This window comes from Phascolarctos cinereus, unplaced genomic scaffold (assembly GCF_003287225.1).
Source record: "Phascolarctos cinereus isolate Bilbo 61053 unplaced genomic scaffold, phaCin_HiC Scaffold_7;HRSCAF=346, whole genome shotgun sequence".
Classification (NCBI taxonomy): domain Eukaryota; kingdom Metazoa; phylum Chordata; class Mammalia; order Diprotodontia; family Phascolarctidae; genus Phascolarctos; species Phascolarctos cinereus.
In genome coordinates this window covers 173721051-173739465 of record NW_027556180.1, presented here as the reverse complement: position 1 = coordinate 173739465, position 18415 = coordinate 173721051, and the positions used below count along the sequence as shown (strand labels likewise).

At 35.7% G+C, this 18415-nt stretch overlaps 1 protein-coding gene across 1 annotated transcript in view; it reads left to right on the top strand.

The window, feature by feature from the left end:
• The window catches only part of LOC110193424 (E3 SUMO-protein ligase RanBP2-like), a 57466-nt gene extending 39547 nt beyond the window's left edge, over positions 1-17919 (top strand). The window contains 15 exon segments of the mRNA XM_078147672.1: positions 660-869; positions 1807-1988; positions 2075-2124; positions 2126-2248; positions 2419-2542; positions 3198-3290; positions 3293-3358; positions 3692-3829; positions 3911-4057; positions 8152-8331; positions 8408-8491; positions 10456-10591; positions 11708-11802; positions 12529-16939; positions 17891-17919. Coding sequence (XP_078003798.1) covers positions 660-869; positions 1807-1988; positions 2075-2124; positions 2126-2248; positions 2419-2542; positions 3198-3290; positions 3293-3358; positions 3692-3829; positions 3911-4057; positions 8152-8331; positions 8408-8491; positions 10456-10591; positions 11708-11802; positions 12529-16939; positions 17891-17919 — 6068 coding nt within the window.
• Positions 17920-18415: the final 496 nt, after the last annotated feature.

Sequence of the window (18415 nt, the reverse complement as noted above, 5' to 3'; positions counted from 1 at the left end):
TTACCAGTGTGATAGGATATGTATACAGCGATTCTGCAAGATAGTTGCCAGGGAAAAGTATGTGTAAAGTGCTGTGAGATTCATAGATCAATTCTTTCATTCAGCAAATATTTGAAAACCTTTTGCATACAAGGGCCACAGTTGTGTGTCAGATGCTGGTATGTATTAGGACTTTACCTCAAGGAGCTTACAGTCTGTTAGGAAAGAGAAGACTATACGCAAATAGTAATGAAAGGCCACAGTTGCCATATGAATGGTAAACTTCATGCCCAAAAGAATAGCGGGAGGATTCCCTGCCATTAGACTAGTTAAGTAAGGTCTTCTTTAGCTACTTGGCTTTTTCCTGTGACTGTTTAAGCTCTATACTTGAAACTTCCTTTTAGTCGTGAAAATAAAATGGTATTTTTCAATGATTTTCAAATATTTTCTTACTCTCTGCTGTTGATATAATGGCATACGTCTTCAAATGCTATCAAACATTTTAAAATTCATGATATATAACATTGTTTTAAGTTTGGAACATAGGTCAGAATAAAAAAATAAGATTTGAATATTAATCACCTTATTTGAAGGCAAATAATATGGGAAAATTTAAGGAAATCTAATACTTCTAAACTCTTGATATTTGTGATTAATTGTTTAACATGTGTGTATTACAGGACATATGCTGCTAAATTTGAGTCATGGCAAGCAGGACTTCTTAAAAGAGGTTGTGGAATCATTTGCCAATAAGAGTGGACAGTCTGCTTTATATGATGCCTTGTTCGATAGTCAGTCACCAAAAGATAAATCATTCTTGGGTAGTGATGATATCAGAAATGTTAACATACAAACCCCAGAACCTGAAGAACTGGCTAGATATGATATTGGTAAGGTATAGTAAAAAAAAAACAACAAAAAAAACCAACCAAAAACACCTAACTAATGTTTGCATGTTAAAGAGCATTATGATATAGTACAAAGGTTCTTGGAATTTGTAAACTTTTTTTTTTAATGTTTTGATAGCTTTCAATACATTTGGTTTCCTGTGTAATCCTGTGTATTTTGTTTTATACATTAAAAAGCATTGTTTTGAGAAGGCTTGCATGGTCTTTACCAGACTGGCAAATAGGCATCTATGATGCAAAAAAGTTTAAGAACCTTGATGTAGTGGAAAGATGTTTTTGGAGTCAGTACCCTGGTTCTGTACAAGATCACACACTATGTGGTCTTGGCTAAGGCATTTAAACTCTTCTTAGTTTCCTTATCTACCATATGTGTATGATACTGTCACTATTCACCTTACCTGTTTGTTGTTTTGGGAAAAAAAAGCCTCTGTGTGAAATAAAGCCTAAATATAAAAATTGTTATTTTAGTGTTATCTCCTTCATCCTGTACTGTGTTTTTAGAAAATGTACATTTACTACCTTTTATCTACCTTTCCCACTTAACTTCATCTTGTTAGGATTTTGATCGTTGTTTTAATCTTTCAGTATCATTTTTGTATCAAGTCATTTGGCTTTTACTAGTAGTCTTTTGGGGTTTCCATTGGTTTAAAGGATTAAACTTCCTGATTATTCAGTATATCTTTTTGTTTGGGGTATTGATGGAATGGTGATATGATCAAACAATTTTTAAAGCTTTAATGAGATGGAAAATCTGTCTTCATAGGGAATATAGGCATTTATTTGAAGTAAATACTTTTCTGAAATATCTTGAAGGAAAAATCTTTGGAGATTAAAATCAATGGACTGTGCAAGTAAAACTGATCCAAATTCTTAAGGTTGGATTTTTTTTTCACTAAAGATTATCATTTTACCTTCATAGGGGCTGTTCGAGCACACAGTGGTAGCCTTCAGCACCTCACTTGGCTTGGGTTACAGTGGAGTTCATTGTCTACCTTACCTGCAATCCAAAAATGGCTAAAACAGCTTTTTCATCATTTGCCACAAGAAACCTCAAGACTTGAAACTAATGCTCCTGAGTCTATTTGTTTATTAGATCTTGAAGTAAGTAAGATTTTAAAGAATCTAATTAGAGTTGGAAAGATTCTCTTTAACTTCAAAATAATCATTCTTTTTAAAAATGAAAACAGGTATTTCTACTTGGAGTAATATTTACCAGCCACTTACAATTACAAGAGAATCCAATTTCACTATGATTCACATCAACCTCCATGCTTGCCGCTACCTGTGTGCAAACAGCTTTGTACAGACCGACAAAAATCCTGGTGGGATGCAGCTTATAATCTTATTCACAGAAAAGCCAAGTAAGTACTAATCCCCAAATACTTCTTTATTAGAAATAAGTACGTATAACTTTTGACCTACATTATTCAGCTCTTGTGCAGGTTGTTAATTCTGAAAATTATGTGCTTCAAATTCACATAATACTCATGTTTATGTATAATCTTTTTATTTAATAATTTTGTTTTTTAAGAGCTGGAACCTCTGCAAAGTTGCGCCTTCTAGTTCAGCATGAAATAAACACACTAAGGGGTCAAGGCAAACATGGTCTTCAGCCTGCTATGCTTGTACATTGGGCAAAAAGTCTTCAGAAAACAGTAAGTTCTTAAATTGCTTAAATATTTTCTTTGTGGAGACTTTGTCTCTTAATTTAAATCTTAAAAAACAATCCATAGATATCTAGTTGATATTTTGAAAACTCTGAATATAGTGGTATCTTGATTAGGTCATGTTGCTTGAAGTTGTTTTCCTCTCTCCCTTTTTTATAAAGTTAGTATTATATAAAAAAGTGCTTAGATTCTTTAGGCGTATAGTCTGAAAAATAGAATGTTGGTGGGTTGAATGAGGAGGGAATAATTTTTATTAGAAAAGCTATAAACTACAAGATTTACTCTTTTTTTGGGCAATTTGGACTGGTAAGTAGAAGTTATAGGGAAATAAATTTTGATTTAATATAAAGAATTTATTCAGAACTAATTAAATTCAGAGATAATTAAAACAAGAGTGAGGTAGTGAGTTTATTGTTACTAGAACTGGTTCAACGGACTGACTGACCATCAGTGAGAGAAATTATACAGGGAATTCCTTCATTGGATGGGAGATAGTAGTGGATGATCTCTGAGATTTCAGCTGGCTTTGTTAAACTAAGATTCGGTGACAGTTATTTTGAGACATGTTTGAACTAGATTTTAATATTGGATAGTAATGTCTGCTGTAAAAATTATCATTTTAATATAATGTCATTCATTCTAGGGCAGTGGACTTAAATCTTTTTATGATCAGCGGGAATACATAGGAAGAAGTGTTCATTACTGGAAGAAGGTTTTGCCATTATTGAAGACAATTAAAAAAAGAGCAATATTCCTGAACCCATCGATCCTCTCTTTAAACATTTTCATAGTGCAGATATTCAGGTACTGCAGCATAAACTTGAGAACTTAATGAGAAATGTGTATTCCATTTTACAGCTGAGGAAAATGCCTGAGTACAGAGAAGTTATAATCTGTTCAATTATTGTGATAGAACTATTTTCTTGATTCTTTCCACTAAACTACAGTGGTGATATTTTGCATAAAGATAAAGCCGATGTCTAGTCTGCTTATATTTTCTGAAAAGTAACATAATAGTAATATACTGAGAAGCTAGTTAGACTTACATTAATTTCTTGTGTTAAACAGTTAATTTTCAGATTTATAGTAAAAATGTAAGTAAACTTAGTCTTAAATTCTTAAATTCCATTTCTTTAGGCATCTGAAGTTGGGGAATATGAGGAAGAAGCACACATAACATTTGCTATGTTGGATGCAGTTGATGGGAAAACTGAAGATGCCATGTCAGCATTTGAAGCAATAAAAAATGTTGTTTCCTATTGGAATCTTGCCCTGGTAAGTATTAAACTATGTGTAATACTTCAGTTTAACTTTAAAAAAAATACTGCTTCATAAAATCACAACTTTTTATTATAGATTTTTCATAGGAAAGCAGAAGACATTGAGAATGATGCCCTTTCCCCAGAAGAACGAGAAGAATGCAAAAACTACTTGAGGAAAACTAGAGACTACTTAATAAAAATTTCAGATGAAAGTTGCACAGATCCTGCTGTAGCTAAAAAGGTGAGGCAGTAATTTCTTTTTGTATAGAGTGTGTGTGTATGTGTATAGTATATATATGTATTTTGTATAGCTTCTTGTTTCTTCTAAAGTATTTAATAGTTTGGCATGTTGCTGGCCTTGAGGTAATGCTCAGCAATTGTAATTATTAAAAGAACTAACTACTCATTTAATTTTTATCTTTAGCAAGACTCAAAAATGTATTAATCATCTCTTGTGTGGAAAGCACTATACCAGGCACTTGGGGACGATGCAAAGTTTATGACAGACATCCTGCCCTCATAGAGCTAACAGCTCAGTATGAGTATGACAGCACAAATAACTACCATATAAAATAGTTACACCATAGATTGAATAGCCTCCATTCAAATCTTCACTATTGCAGTTCCTTTTTTTTTTTTCTAAACAGTTGTCATTCCCACCACCCCTTGAAACATAATTAAAATGAGTTACCAAATAATAAGCCATCTTTTTAATGACCAGGCATTTCACTTACTCTTACTTAGTTCTCTACAGAGGATTACTCAACCCCAGTCAACATACAGGAAGCCTCTTCAGAAAGATAATATTTTGAAACAGGGCAATCCCTGAAAGTGATGAATTAATTCGCTACTGATTTGCTAAAAGCCTGTATGTTAGTGTTAGCTATCCCTAACCTTAATATTCTGTTGATTTTTAACAATAGTACTAACAACCAAGGCCTCCCAGAACGCTCTAGTTGAGCTTTCTAAATAAAAGATTTTGAACTAAGATTCAATAAGCTAGCACGCTTGGCCAAATCTTTCAAACATTAACTTCCTACATGGATAAAGTTTTTTTAGGGGGTAGGGGGGTGGGCAGTGGGAGTTAAGTGACTTGCTCAGGGTTACACAGGTAGTAAGTCTTACGTGTCTGAGGCTGGATTTGAGCTCAGGTCCTCCTGAATCCAGGGCTGATGCTCTATCCAGTGTGCCACCTAGCCGCTCCCAATGGATAAAGGTTTACATCATATGGAATGTGGTTTATTCATACTTTCTATTTTTCAAAATGGTAACTATGACACCAAGGAGTGCGTAAGTATTGTAGCTTCATGTTTTGTTGTTACTGTGAAGGAGAAAACAGCGAAGCTTAAGACTGAACCATTTGACTCTTTCTCTTCTTGTCTCTTCTCAGTTCAAAATGTTTACATTTCATAAGAGCCAGCATCTCTTTAGACCTACTGTTGAGCTTCACATGTTCCAGCCTCATGACAATTGGATAAATCTTTTTTGTGGCCTTAGCCATTCATTCATTCATTTATTTATTTGTGAAAATTGGTTTTGTTTGACCATCACAGCCACTGTGCTTCCAGTCATAGTGTCTTTACTCTGATCCTAGAGAGTTGTTGCTCTTCTCATACTCTTGATTTTGTGTTGCTGGTGCTTTGCTGTACTTGCAACAAGTTCTGCAGTTTGGAGGACAGAAAAATGTCAGCTGCAGCTTTCACCGGAAGAGCTGGTTTAATTTAAATAATAATTGCTTAGCTGATTCAGACTTTGTGTATAGGCTTCTTTTTTTATGTGTGAAGTTATTAACTTTATGCTTGTGAGGAAAGAAAATTTTAGTCAGAAGCATTGTTCAGAGGTTTGGGTAAATTTCTCAGATAGGGTGCTTGGTGATCATTTAGCTTCTGTTTTTTAAAAATGTTACTTGCATTATGTAGTTTAATCCAGATAACACTTTTCTGTGTGTCAGCTCTGTCTTCAAGAGCAATGTCTTAGGTCTTGTGAATGTCTTTATAATATGAGATACTATCTCTTCTCTGAGTTTTCATGATACTACTATGTCTTAGTTTTCTTTCTACCTGTCAGACTTGTCCCCAGTCTTCTCTGTGGTATAATCTTCCACATCTGGCTTCCATGCATTCCACAGGGTTCACTTCTCTTTCCTTTCCTATACCTGTAATTTCTCTTGATTTTAAAATTCATGATTTACCTATCATCCTTATGCAGATGACTTCTAAATTTTCATATCTCGTCTGATCTCTGGGCTTTATTCAAATCCCACATCTCTAAGTGGCTGCTTGACATCTCTACTTGGATGTCTTATAGGTATCTCAAATTCACCTTGTCCAAAACAGAATTAATTATCTTTCTTCCTAAAGCTACCCCTTCTCCACACTTCCCTATTTCTACCCCATTCTTCCGGTTCACATATGTTTGTGACCTCAGAGTCATGATTCTCTTCATTCTCCCTTGCCCCCTTACCCAGTCAGTTGCCAGACATTGTCAATTTCACCTTCTTAACATCTCTTGGATCTGTCTTCTCTCTCTTCACTTAATTGACTTGCTCAGGCTCAGGTTTTCAGCTCCTTTCACCTGGACTATTGTAAAATAAATACTAGTCCTAATCATTCTGCCTGCTTCTCCTCTTTCCCCTCTCAAATACATTCTTCATGGAATTGTTAATTGATGTTCCTAAAGCCCAGGTCTGGACACATGACTCTTCTCTATATGAAACTTCTGTGGCTTCCCATTGCCTTTAGGATAAAATAGAAACTGCTCTGTTTGATGTGTAAAATTCCTTTGCAGTCAAAATCCAGTCGATTTTTAAAAATTCATTATATATTACTCCCTTTCAAGCTTTCTGTACTGTAGTCAGATTGGCTTATTCTTCTGTGTAAACGACATTATATCTCCTGCCTCTATGCCTTTCTTTGCACTGCTTGTCCCCTGGGCCTGGAATGCTTTTCTTTTGCAAAACTGCATCTTGGAATCCTTTTTCCTTTCAAAGCTCAGTTGAAATACAGATTCATTCAAGAGACCTTTTCTGTTTCTTCCAGTTGTTAGTGAACAGTACCCCAAATTAGTAGGTATTTTTAATATATCCTGTATTTACTGAGGTGAGCATGTCGTATTGGGCTGTTAGCTTCTTGGGCAGAGACTGTCTCACTCATATCCATCTAGCAAAGTTCCTGACACATAGTCGGCACTTAAATTTTTTAGATTAGTTTCATTCTTTTCTAGACAAATTTTGTTGCTGCTGTATAGATAGTTTTTCTTTTCACCTGACTCCAGATTCTCCTCTGTCAAAGGCAAAGTTAATGTGCTTTCAAAGGTAGTTAATTTATAGAGAGAAGTAAATGCTCTGTATAAATAAAAACAAAGCCAGTTATTGCTCAGTGTAGGAAAAGGAGGTAAGAATTAAAAAGTATGGTTTTCATAATATATTTAATAAACAGCAAAAATAATACTGTGGTCATCTTGAAGTTTTGTAGAGTCCTGATCTGGGACTCAGGAAAAACCAGGGCGTAAGAGACCTATCTCTGTCACTTACTAGCTGTGTAACATAGATGAATAATACAGGATCATAGAATACAAGGTGGCAGGGATGAGAAAATTGAGGCCAAAGGAGGTTTAGGTGTCTTATACATAGTGGCACAGGTGGTAAATAAATGGCAGAGCTGGCATTTGTACTACATCTTCTGACTCATGATCCATCCCTTTTTCTGCTTTACATGCTGCCTCTCTTCACTTTCTGAGAGTCATTTTCCTCATCTATAAAATGAGGGGGTTAGGCTTGATGAGCATTTAATTATCTTTTCTTGTTGTTGTACAGATGTTTTAGTCAGATATATCTGACTCTTTGTGACTCTGTTTGGGATTTTCTTGGCAGAGGTGCTAGAATGGTTTTCCTTTTTCAGCTTATTTTGCAGATGAGAAAGCAGAGGTAAACGGGGTTAAGTGACTTGTCCAGGGTCACACAGCTAGTACAAATGTCTGAGGCCAGATTTGAACTCATGAAGATGAGTCTTCCTGATTCCAGGTCCAGCACTCTATCCACTGTGCCATCTAGCTCCCCAGTCATCTATGTAATGCTATACTTATTTTACTAGTGTCATTGTTTTGCTGGTATAGGCTTTAGAGTTGACTGAAGCAGGAACATAGATTTAGAGATGGAAAGGACCTTCAGGGTCATCTAACTACTTGCTGTCACTTCAGATGGAAATATTAGGATGAAAAATGTTAGAACTATATAATTTATAGGTATTTGTAAGTCACAGATAATTTTGTTATTTAATGCACATAGTCTTTATATTGGCATATTTGAAAACCAAAGCCCTTGCCTTTTATTTTTAGCTTCCAGTTCCTTTGGAGTCTGTAAAAGAGATGCTTAATTCAGTAATGCAAGAACTTGAAGAATATAGTGAAGGAGGACCTCATTGTAAAAATGGTTCGCCCCGAAATATAGATTCTGATATAAAACATTCTATACCATCTCCAACCAAATTTTCTTTATCACCAAGTAAAAGTTACAAGGTATGTAGCAAAGAAAAAGTGTCTTTTATCAAGTAATATGTGGTTTCTCTAAATATTTGTGTTTTTTTTTTTCAAGTTTTCTCCTAAAACTCCTCCTCGATGGGCAGAAGATCAAAATTCTTTATTGAAAATGATCTGCCAACAAGTAGAAGCCATTAAGGTAAATTGCTAAATTTCCTTGAAGAGATTATAGCGTAGGAATTTAATCATACTCTGTGCATTTATTTTACAGATTGCTTGAAACAAAGTGGTTAGGTCAGAATTTCATTACTTAAGTGTTTCAGGAAAGAATAGCTATAATTTAAGATGACTAGTGTTTTTCTAACTATAAGCCCTTAACAAAATAGATGCAAAAAGAAAATCTTTAAGAAAGATTGTAATTTTTTAAAAAAGTTTCACTGTTGCTTTAATTTTTTAGTTTTACACTGAACATTCTTGATATTTCCTCCTCCCATCCTCAGGAACCCTCCTTTGTTAGGCAAAACCAAAAAAACAGATTTTGTCAGATGACTATGTCAGATAGTATATACAATTTCTCTCCTACGTCTCTCCCAAAAGGTGGGATAGATGTATCATCTGTACTTGGGGACCAAGTTTTTGAATTTAATTTTTAAAAATCCGTACTCTTGGAGTGTTTTCCCATGTACTCCACGAGGAGTGAACCACTTTCAAAATTCAAACTATACCTGGCAAGCCCCATGCTTTTTCATACTATCTAGAGGAAGAGTTCTTAAACTGGGGTGAACTTGTTTAATAGATTGGTTTTTTAAAAGTATATGACCTTGGGCAAATCACTTAACGTCTCCATATAGCTTACTAAAGCAGGAGAACTTAATCTTTTTTTCCCCTTGTCATTTATCTTTTGACTATCTGGTGAAGCCCCTGGCTGCCTTCTCATAATATTTTTAAATATATAAAATATGTATTTACAAACCAATTCTATTGAAAAAGATTTGATAATTTTTAAGTTTGGACTCCAGGTTAAGCCTTCTTGCTTTAAGTTGGAGAACAGGTGGTGTTTTATCTGCATTGGTAGAGAGCACTTTTGCTATAGGAATGAAATCATAGGTCCAGTCCCTTCTTTCATTACCCTCCCCCCAAAAGAAGAAAACAGACTAACCCAGGTATTCTATACTGGCTGTTTTCTGATTATTTCCATTTTCTTAAAAATATATTCTCACCCCCTTAATTTGCATTTTCTGGGAATATACTACCACCCTATATTAGTTTCAGGATTTAAAAGAGGTTTGAGTAGTATTTTTTCTAAAACTTTGCATCCCTGGCCATGTCAAAAGCAGCCATAAAAGGTTAGTTAAAAGCAGATATATAAGGGAGTATAGTAGCCTTCATATAAAAAGCAAAAGACTAAAGAGGTGCTTTTTAAAGTATCTTGCTTTCATTGTGGGTCAAGTGTTTATTGAACTGTTTGCTACTCTAATTGCCAATATTAATGTAGTGCTTGAAGGATTACAAAGAGCTTTACATAAGTTATCTCATTTTTTCTCTGTGACATTCTTTTTTTTTCATTCTTTTTTTTCTTTTTAGGCAATTGGGGTTAAATGACTTGCCCAGGGTCACACAGCTAGTAAGTGTCTGAGTCCAGATTTGAACTCAGGTCTTCCTGACTCCAGGGCTGGTGCTCTATCCGCTGCACCATCTATCTGCCCCTCTCTGCGACATTCTTGTGAGATAGGTGTTGCTATTATCCCCTTTTACAGCTGAGGAAACAGACTGAGGGAAATTAAACAACTTGCCCAAGGTCACATAGCTAGTAAATGACTGAGCCCAGGATGTGAATTCCAGACTTCAGGTCTGGCACTCTGTCCACTATACTGCCAAGCTGTCTGTAGAACAGTAAACTCCACACCAGTAACACTTGAAGCCTTATAACGTGACTGTTAAAAACATGTAAATTTTTAAAAAAGGAACCTATTAATTTCCGGTATAAATCAATTTTTGGCACCCAGAGCCTTTCAAAAATGTAATTATTAGTATATTGCTAATGGATATTTGTATGTAGATATTTTATGGATTTTAAGTTTTTGTTTTACTGGTGTTCTCATAATTTTAATGTTTTTAGTGACTATCATAGAACTAATTCTTATTGAATTATATTTTTAATAGAAAGAAATGCATGAGTTGAAGCTAAACAGTAGTAATTCTATGTCTCCACATCGTTGGCCTGCAGAAGCCTATGGAACAGATTCAGTGCCTGATGGGTATCAGGGATCACAAAATTACCATGGAGCTCCACTAACAGGTAGAATGAGTTAGTAATTACCTAAAGCTTTTTACATTAAAATTTTTTTTTAGCTTTTTCTTTCTGTTCAAATATTAGGCAACTTAGAAGGTGACTTGGATGAAATCCTTCTACATTTGTTTTAACAGCTTATTAAGAGTTCTGTAGCAGTGTGATAAGAAAATCTGTATCTTGTATTGCGATGGAAGTATTCACTATAAAGTTACAAAAATCTGTCCTCTGGAAATATAACTATTGAATTGTTTTCTTCTGATGGGCAAAAAGATAGTCATAGGATTTCATGCTGGCAGAAATAGAGTTGAAACGGATATTTTTTTTCATGTAAATGTTTTGCTTTATAAATTGGAAACAGAGAAAAGAATTTTCAAGAAGAAAAGAATACCAGAACCTCAGGGGAATTGTTTTAGTTGTCGGCTCTATAAGGGAGAGTAAAAACAGGAATGATTATTTAGCTGAAGTACCAGTCAGTGGCTATAGTGGCTTTCCTGGACACTTGGATTGTGTAGTCAGAAAACTAAGAACAAATATCAGGAGTTTTGTCACTGGAATAGCATATATGTAGTGATGTATAATTTCAAAATAGTATTCTGATCATTGCCTATGCTTAACTATGTAGTAGGTTCTTTTTTTAGCATAAATTTAAAAATACTTTGTTGAAAAGAGATTATTTATAGATTTCTGTTAAGTATGCTTCTAGGGAACTTGACTGTTTACACTGAAAAGGTAATTTGGTGGTTGCAGCAGAGTCTTACCCATAAATAAATTAGAAAGGGGGGGAAGGCTTTAAGTCTCAATATTGATAGTAGGTATCACAGGCAATAAAATCTGGAAGGTGTTCAGACCTTTCAATATTTAAGTAATTAGCATCTTACATTTATGTAGATAGCATTTTCTACTTTATAGCATTGCTTTTGGACAGCTTTGTAGGAAGTAGATAAAACAGGTGTTTAAAAGATGCCAGCTGAGGCATACAGATTCATGGATATTGTTACACCACAAATAATTGGCAAGGCTGGCCCAGTGCTTGTAGGTGTTGTGTGGAAATAAGCATTCACCCAGGGACACTTAAGTTCACTGGTACTATTGAACTTGAACAGGCTTTTTTCTCTTTTTCAGTTGCAACTACTGGCCCTTCAGTGTATTACAGTCAGTCACCAGCATATAATTCCCAGTATCTTCTCAGAACAACAGCTAATGTTACACCGACAAAGGTAACAAAAGCTAGTATTTATAAATACTTCACTTAGCTTAGTTTTTCCTCTTCAGAGTTTAGGCCTCTGAAATATTTAAGAGATCATGCAGAACTGAAACTTGTAAAACTCTCAGATGTATTTTAAATCTCTTTCCAGGTTAAAAAACAAATATAAACTATATAGTGTGAAACCTCTTCTTTATAATATTTGTTATAGAGGTAAAATTTCTTAATATTCTACCCTTTGTTTTGGGGGGTGGGGTGCACGAGGCAGCTGGTGTTAAGTGACTTGCCCAGAGTCACACATCTAGTAAGTGTTATGTGTCTGAGGGCAGATTTGAGCTCAGGTCCTCCTGACTCCAGGGCTAATTCTCTATTCACTGTGATATTTTACCCATTTTGAGGGAAAAGGGAGAAGAATCTTTGTTACACTTTTAACCAGTCATCGTTGTGGTAAGCTCCTGGTGGCCTGGAAATTTGTTTTACTATTTGTCCATGTACAGGAATAAAGGCAGGAAGTGGGTGTTCATAATTGTAATATGGTACAAGATCATTTGATCACATATATGTGCCAAAGAAGAATATAGATCTCCTTTGGGTCCTCACTGTGAACCTTCAGGGTATCATCTCACATCCATTGACTCTAATTACTCTGAGATTTATTAAAAATATTTTGGGAGGTGGCAGGACATTAGATGTTTAATATTTGTAAGAAAGTCTGCTAATTTTGTTTTTTAATTTATAGGCTCCAGTTTATGGCATGAACCGGCTTACACCTCAGCAGCATATTTATGCTTATCCACAACAAATGCATACACCTCCAGTGCAAAATCCACCTGCCTGTATGTTCTCTCAAGAAATGTATGGTCCTCCATTGCGTTTTGATTCTCCTGCAACTGGAATTCTGTCACCACGAGATGATTACTTTAATTATAATGTTCAACAGGCAAGCACAAATCCACCTTTGCCTGAACCTGGTTATTTCACAAAACCTCCAGTTGTACCTCATCCTTCAAAATCTTCAGAATCCAGGGTTATAGAATTTGGGAAATCTAACTTTGGACAGCCTATGCCAGGTGAAGGAGTGAGGCAACCTTTAACAACATCGGCACAAGCAGCACAGCCAACTACCTTTAAATTTAACTCCAATTTTAAATCCAATGATGGTGACTTTACATTTTCATCACCTGAAGTTGTGGGGCACCCTCCTCCTGCAGCTTTTGGTAACAGTGAGAGCCTCCTAGGTCTCCTAACTTCAGATAAACCTTCACACGATGATGGCTACGGTGGAACAAAACCAGTTCCTAGTCAGACAGGTGCACCAAGGAATACGTTCAGTTTTGGTAGCAAAAATATTTCTAATGTTTCATTTACAGAAGGCGTGGGACACAGTCAATGTAAAAATTCTCTTTTTGGTCGTAATGATGACGTGTTTACTTTCCAAAGTCCAGGCAAAACAGTGTTTGGGACACCAACTCCAGACTTAGCAAATAAGAGTCACGAAACAGATGGAGGAAGTGCCCATGGAGATGATGATGATGATGGCCCTCACTTTGAACCAGTAGTTCCACTTCCTGATAAGATAGAAGTGAAAACTGGTGAGGAAGATGAAGAAGAATTCTTTTGTAATCGTGCAAAATTATTCCGCTTTGATGCAGAATCTAAAGAATGGAAGGAGCGAGGCATTGGCAATGTGAAGATATTGAGGCATAAAACATCTGGCAAAATTCGTCTTCTCATGAGACGAGAGCAAGTACTCAAAATATGTGCAAATCATTATATAAATCCAGATATGAAACTGACACCCAATGCTGGCTCAGATAAATCATTTGTATGGCACGCTCTTGACTATGCAGATGAATCACCAAAGCCAGAGCAACTTGCTATTAAGTTTAAAACTCCAGAGGAGGCAGCTCATTTCAAACGTAAGTTTGAAGAGGCCCAGGAAATCTTAAGAACTGCAGCTTCAAATATTTCCACAGCAAATCAAAGTGTTAGAGTTTTGAAAGACACCAAGAACCAGGATAGCAAGGATACTGGAAAACCTGACTCAGGACATCCAAATTTTGGTTTCCAAATGTCAAGGAAAGATGGGCTATGGGATTGTAACAGTTGCTCAGTAAAGAATGTTGCAACAGCAAAGAAATGTGTATCATGCAAAAACCTAAATCCAAATAACAAAGAGCCTTTGGGCCCACCATTAGTTGAAAACACTTCAGCTTTTAAGCCTGGCACAGAAAAGACTCAAGAAGGATTTGGATTGATTGCTAAGAAAGAGGATCACTGGGATTGCAGTGTGTGTTTAGTGAGGAATGAACCGACAGTATCTAAGTGTATAGCCTGCCAAAATACAAACACGTCGAATAAAAGTGTTCCATCCTTTAGTCAGCAAACTTCCTTCAAGTTTGGCCAGGGAGAACTTTCTAAGCCTGTTACCAGTGATTTGGGAACTCTGTTTCCTAAGAAGGATGGACAGTGGAATTGCAGTGTGTGTCTGGTGCAGAATGAAGCAAATGCTAAAAAGTGTATTGCTTGTCAGAATCCAAATTCACAAAGTCAACCCAGTTCCAAGATTCTAGCACCTCCTGCTTTGAAGCTTAGTACTCCAGAGACCAGCAAGTCTACTAAGGGTGGATTTGAGGGAATGTTTACTAAGAAGGAAGGACAATGGGACTGTAGTGTTTGCTTAGTACGAAATGAAAGCTCTTCCTTGAAATGTGTGGCCTGTGAAGCACCAAATCCAGTCGATAAAGCAGAAGCTTCTTCAGATTTTACATTTGGCTTCAAAAGTAAATTATCTGAACCTTCTGGGAGTCAGATGGCAACTGGCTTTAAGTGTGACTTTTCAGAAAAAGCTTTTAAATTTGGCAGTGCAGAACAGGGTTTTAAATTTGGTCATGTTGAGCAAGGAAGCTCACCTTCTTCCTTCACATTTCAGGTTCCCTCTAGTACGGAAGCTAAACCCACAAAAGAAGGATTTAGTTTTACTATGCCTGCATCTGCTGGTGGATTTAAATTTGGCATACAGGAATCTGGTGATCAAAAAGGTAATGAGAAGTCCATTGAAGAAGATGCTGCTTTCAAGTCTCATGATGTTAATAACAAACAAGATAGTAGTGATTTAGTGTTTGGACACAGTAGTAGCAATTTCACTTTTGCTGACCTCGCAAAGTCAGGGGAAGGATTTCAGTTTGGCAAAAAAGATCCAAATTTTAAAGGATTTTCAGGTGCAGGGGAAAAACTTTTTTCATCACAGAGTGCTAAAGTGTCCTCTCCTAAGGCCAATACATCATCAGACCTTGAGAAAGATGATGATGCATATAAGACTGAGGACAATGATGATATCCATTTCGAACCTGTAGTTCAGATGCCTGAAAAAGTGGAGCTTGTTACAGGAGAAGAAGATGAAAAGGTTCTGTATTCGCAAAGGGTGAAGTTATTTAGATTTGATGCAGAGATAAGTCAGTGGAAAGAAAGGGGCCTAGGAAATTTAAAGATTCTTAAAAATGAAGTCAATGGCAAACTAAGAATGCTGATGCGACGAGAACAAGTACTCAAAGTGTGTGCTAATCATTGGATCACTACTACAATGAACCTTAAACCTTTATCTGGGTCAGACAGAGCATGGATGTGGCTAGCCAGTGATTTTTCTGATGGAGATGCTAAACTGGAACAGTTAGCAGCTAAGTTTAAAACACCAGAGCTGGCTGAAGAATTCAAACAGAAATTTGAAGAATGCCAGAGACTTTTATTAGACATACCACTTCAGACGCCTCATAAACTTGTCGATACCGGCAGAGCTGCCAAACTAATACAGAGAGCTGAAGAAATGAAAAGTGGACTCAAAGATCTCAAAACGTTTTTGACGAATGACAAAAAGCTCACTGAGGAAGAGAATAACAGTTCAAGCTTAGCAGTGAGTACTTCTGACTTAACAGTAAAACCACATGCTGAAACTACTGGACCTTCATTAGAATGGGATAACTATGACTTAAGAGAGGATGCTTTGGATGATAGTGTAAGTAGTAGTTCGGTATATGCATCTCCATTATCAAATAGTCCTGTGAGAAAAAATCTCTTCCGCTTTGGTGATTCAACAACAGGATTTAATTTCAGTTTTAAGTCTGCTTTGAGTCCATCCAAATCCCCTGCCAAGTTGAATCAGAGTGGGACTTCTGTTGGCACTGATGAAGAGTCTGATGTTACCCAAGAAGAGGAGAAAGATGGACAGTATTTTGAGCCGGTCGTACCATTACCTGATCTGGTAGAAGTGTCCAGTGGTGAGGAAAATGAGCAAGTTATCTTTAGTCATCGAGCCAAACTCTATAGATATGACAAAGATGCTGGCCAGTGGAAGGAAAGAGGAATAGGTGACATAAAGATTTTGCAGAATTATGATAATAAACATGTACGAATAGTGATGCGAAGAGACCAAGTATTAAAACTGTGTGCCAATCATAGAGTAACACCAGACATGACTTTGCAAAACATGAAAGGGACAGAAAGAGTTTGGGTTTGGACTGCGTGTGACTTTGCTGATGGAGAAAGAAAAGTAGAACAATTAGCTGTCCGTTTTAAACTACAGGATGTTGCAGATGCATTCAAGCAAATTTTTGATGAAGCAAAACAGGCCCAAGAAAAAGATATCTTGCTAATGCCACACTTTTCCCGTGCTGCCACTCCTCGAGAATTCGCATGTGGTAAAATTGCGGTAGCTGTATTAGAAGAAACCACAAGGGAGAGAACAGATTTAAACCAGGGTTCTGATACAACAGATACAGTTGTAGAAGTTGGAGAAGTATGTAGCACTTCTGAAACACCAACAAAAGCAGTTGTTTCTCCTCCAAAGTTTGTTTTTGGCTCTGAATCTGTTAAAAGCATTTTTAGTAGTGAGAAAGCAAAACCATTTGCATTTGGCAACAGTTCAACTACAGGTTCTTTATTTGGATTCAGCTTTAATGCACCTTTGAAAAATAAAAGTGGGGAAGATGTTTCAGATGAGATTGAAAGAAAATCAGAACCTAGTAAATGTGAAGCACAGAAGAGCTCAAACATCAAGCCATTTGCAGAAAGCAAAGCAGAAAAGCCCTTGACTCCTTTTCCAAAGGAAGAGCCCTCGACTAATTATGCATTTAAAACATTAGAAAAGGGTAAGTGTAAAGTTAATTTTTCATATTTAAAAATAATTCTTATGTTTAAAAACTTAAAATAATGCTGATCACTTTGTTTTGTATACAATTATGTATTAGTAGGAGCTAGGTTAATTTGAATTCTCTTATAGACAACTTTTGGAATGTTTCTCAAATATGCTCATGAGCAAGTATTTTTTAGACTGATTTCTGGTAAAAATCTTAGTGTACTTGTACAGAATTCTTAATATTTGACGTGAGGCTTATCTCAAGGATTAATATTTTACTGTAACATTGGGTTAAAAATTGCATTTAGTAAAGGTGCTTGGTATAGAGTATTGGATTCTTTTAAAGGAGATGTAACTTACCCCTAGAATGTTTAAATTTAATTTTCTCAGTCAAAATTATGAGACTACTAAACTTGGGTTGAGAGCTAATTTGAAAAGTATTTCAATCTCATAGAGATGCAGAGTCTTTAATTACTCTTATTTAGTATTGTGTTCTATGAAGATAGAATTTAAATTTCATTTTAAAAATTTCATTTTTTTCATTTGAGTGTGACTTGTAGTTGCATTACATGGCAACACCGTATATGCTTTGGAGGTGAATTGAACTTGAGCTTAGAGCTTATTATAGTAAATGAACGTTTATCTAAATGAATAGTGGTTGAGTTGTAGATGAATCTGGGGGATGCCTGACCAATTGAAAATCTAGTCCTATGAAACAGTTTATATTAGGCAACATGGATAGATTAGAATTTCTTAAACTAGTTTGACCATGGAACATTTTGGACAGAAAGTAATACAGGAAACCAATGTTCTACAGAAAAAAAACCCCAATTATTTTTAAAGCTTTTTTTCATGTTTAGATTACATTCTGAAAATATGTTTGAAAAACATTTCAGAGAGGTAGCATCACACACAAAAAAGACAGTTTTGTACTTGAAAGCAAAGATTTCTCTTACCCCCTTTTCTGCAGTATACTTTTCTGGCAAGATTTTCTGGTGAAATCTTCATCCTTTCTCATAGTGTTTTTAAATATACAAAAGATAGATTACCAAGGAAACCAATTACATTGAAATATGTTTATCAAATTTTTTTTTAAAGTTCGCCTCAGCTTTAAAAGAACATCCTTTTTTCCCATGCATTTTTAGTTTTCCCACATAACCTCTGTAAAAGTTGGTTAAATGGCCAGTTCACTTTCATATTTGCAGTCATTAAGAATATTTACGTTTGAGTGAAGGTTAATAGAATTAATTACACATAGTACTGAAATTTTGTTGTTAATACAGTATTTTGTTAAAGACAAATGTAAAATCTTTTGAAAGAGATCACATAAATGTGGCTTTTTATGTTTGAAAATGGCTGCATTTCTAGGTAATTTTGTAGGTGAAGTTTAGTTTTAACTTTGTCCTCAAATTTTTGCATCCCTCTGATACACTTACTTTGTTAACTGAAAGAATTCTCTCCATGAATTTTAAGAAATTGATAGTTAATTTCTGCA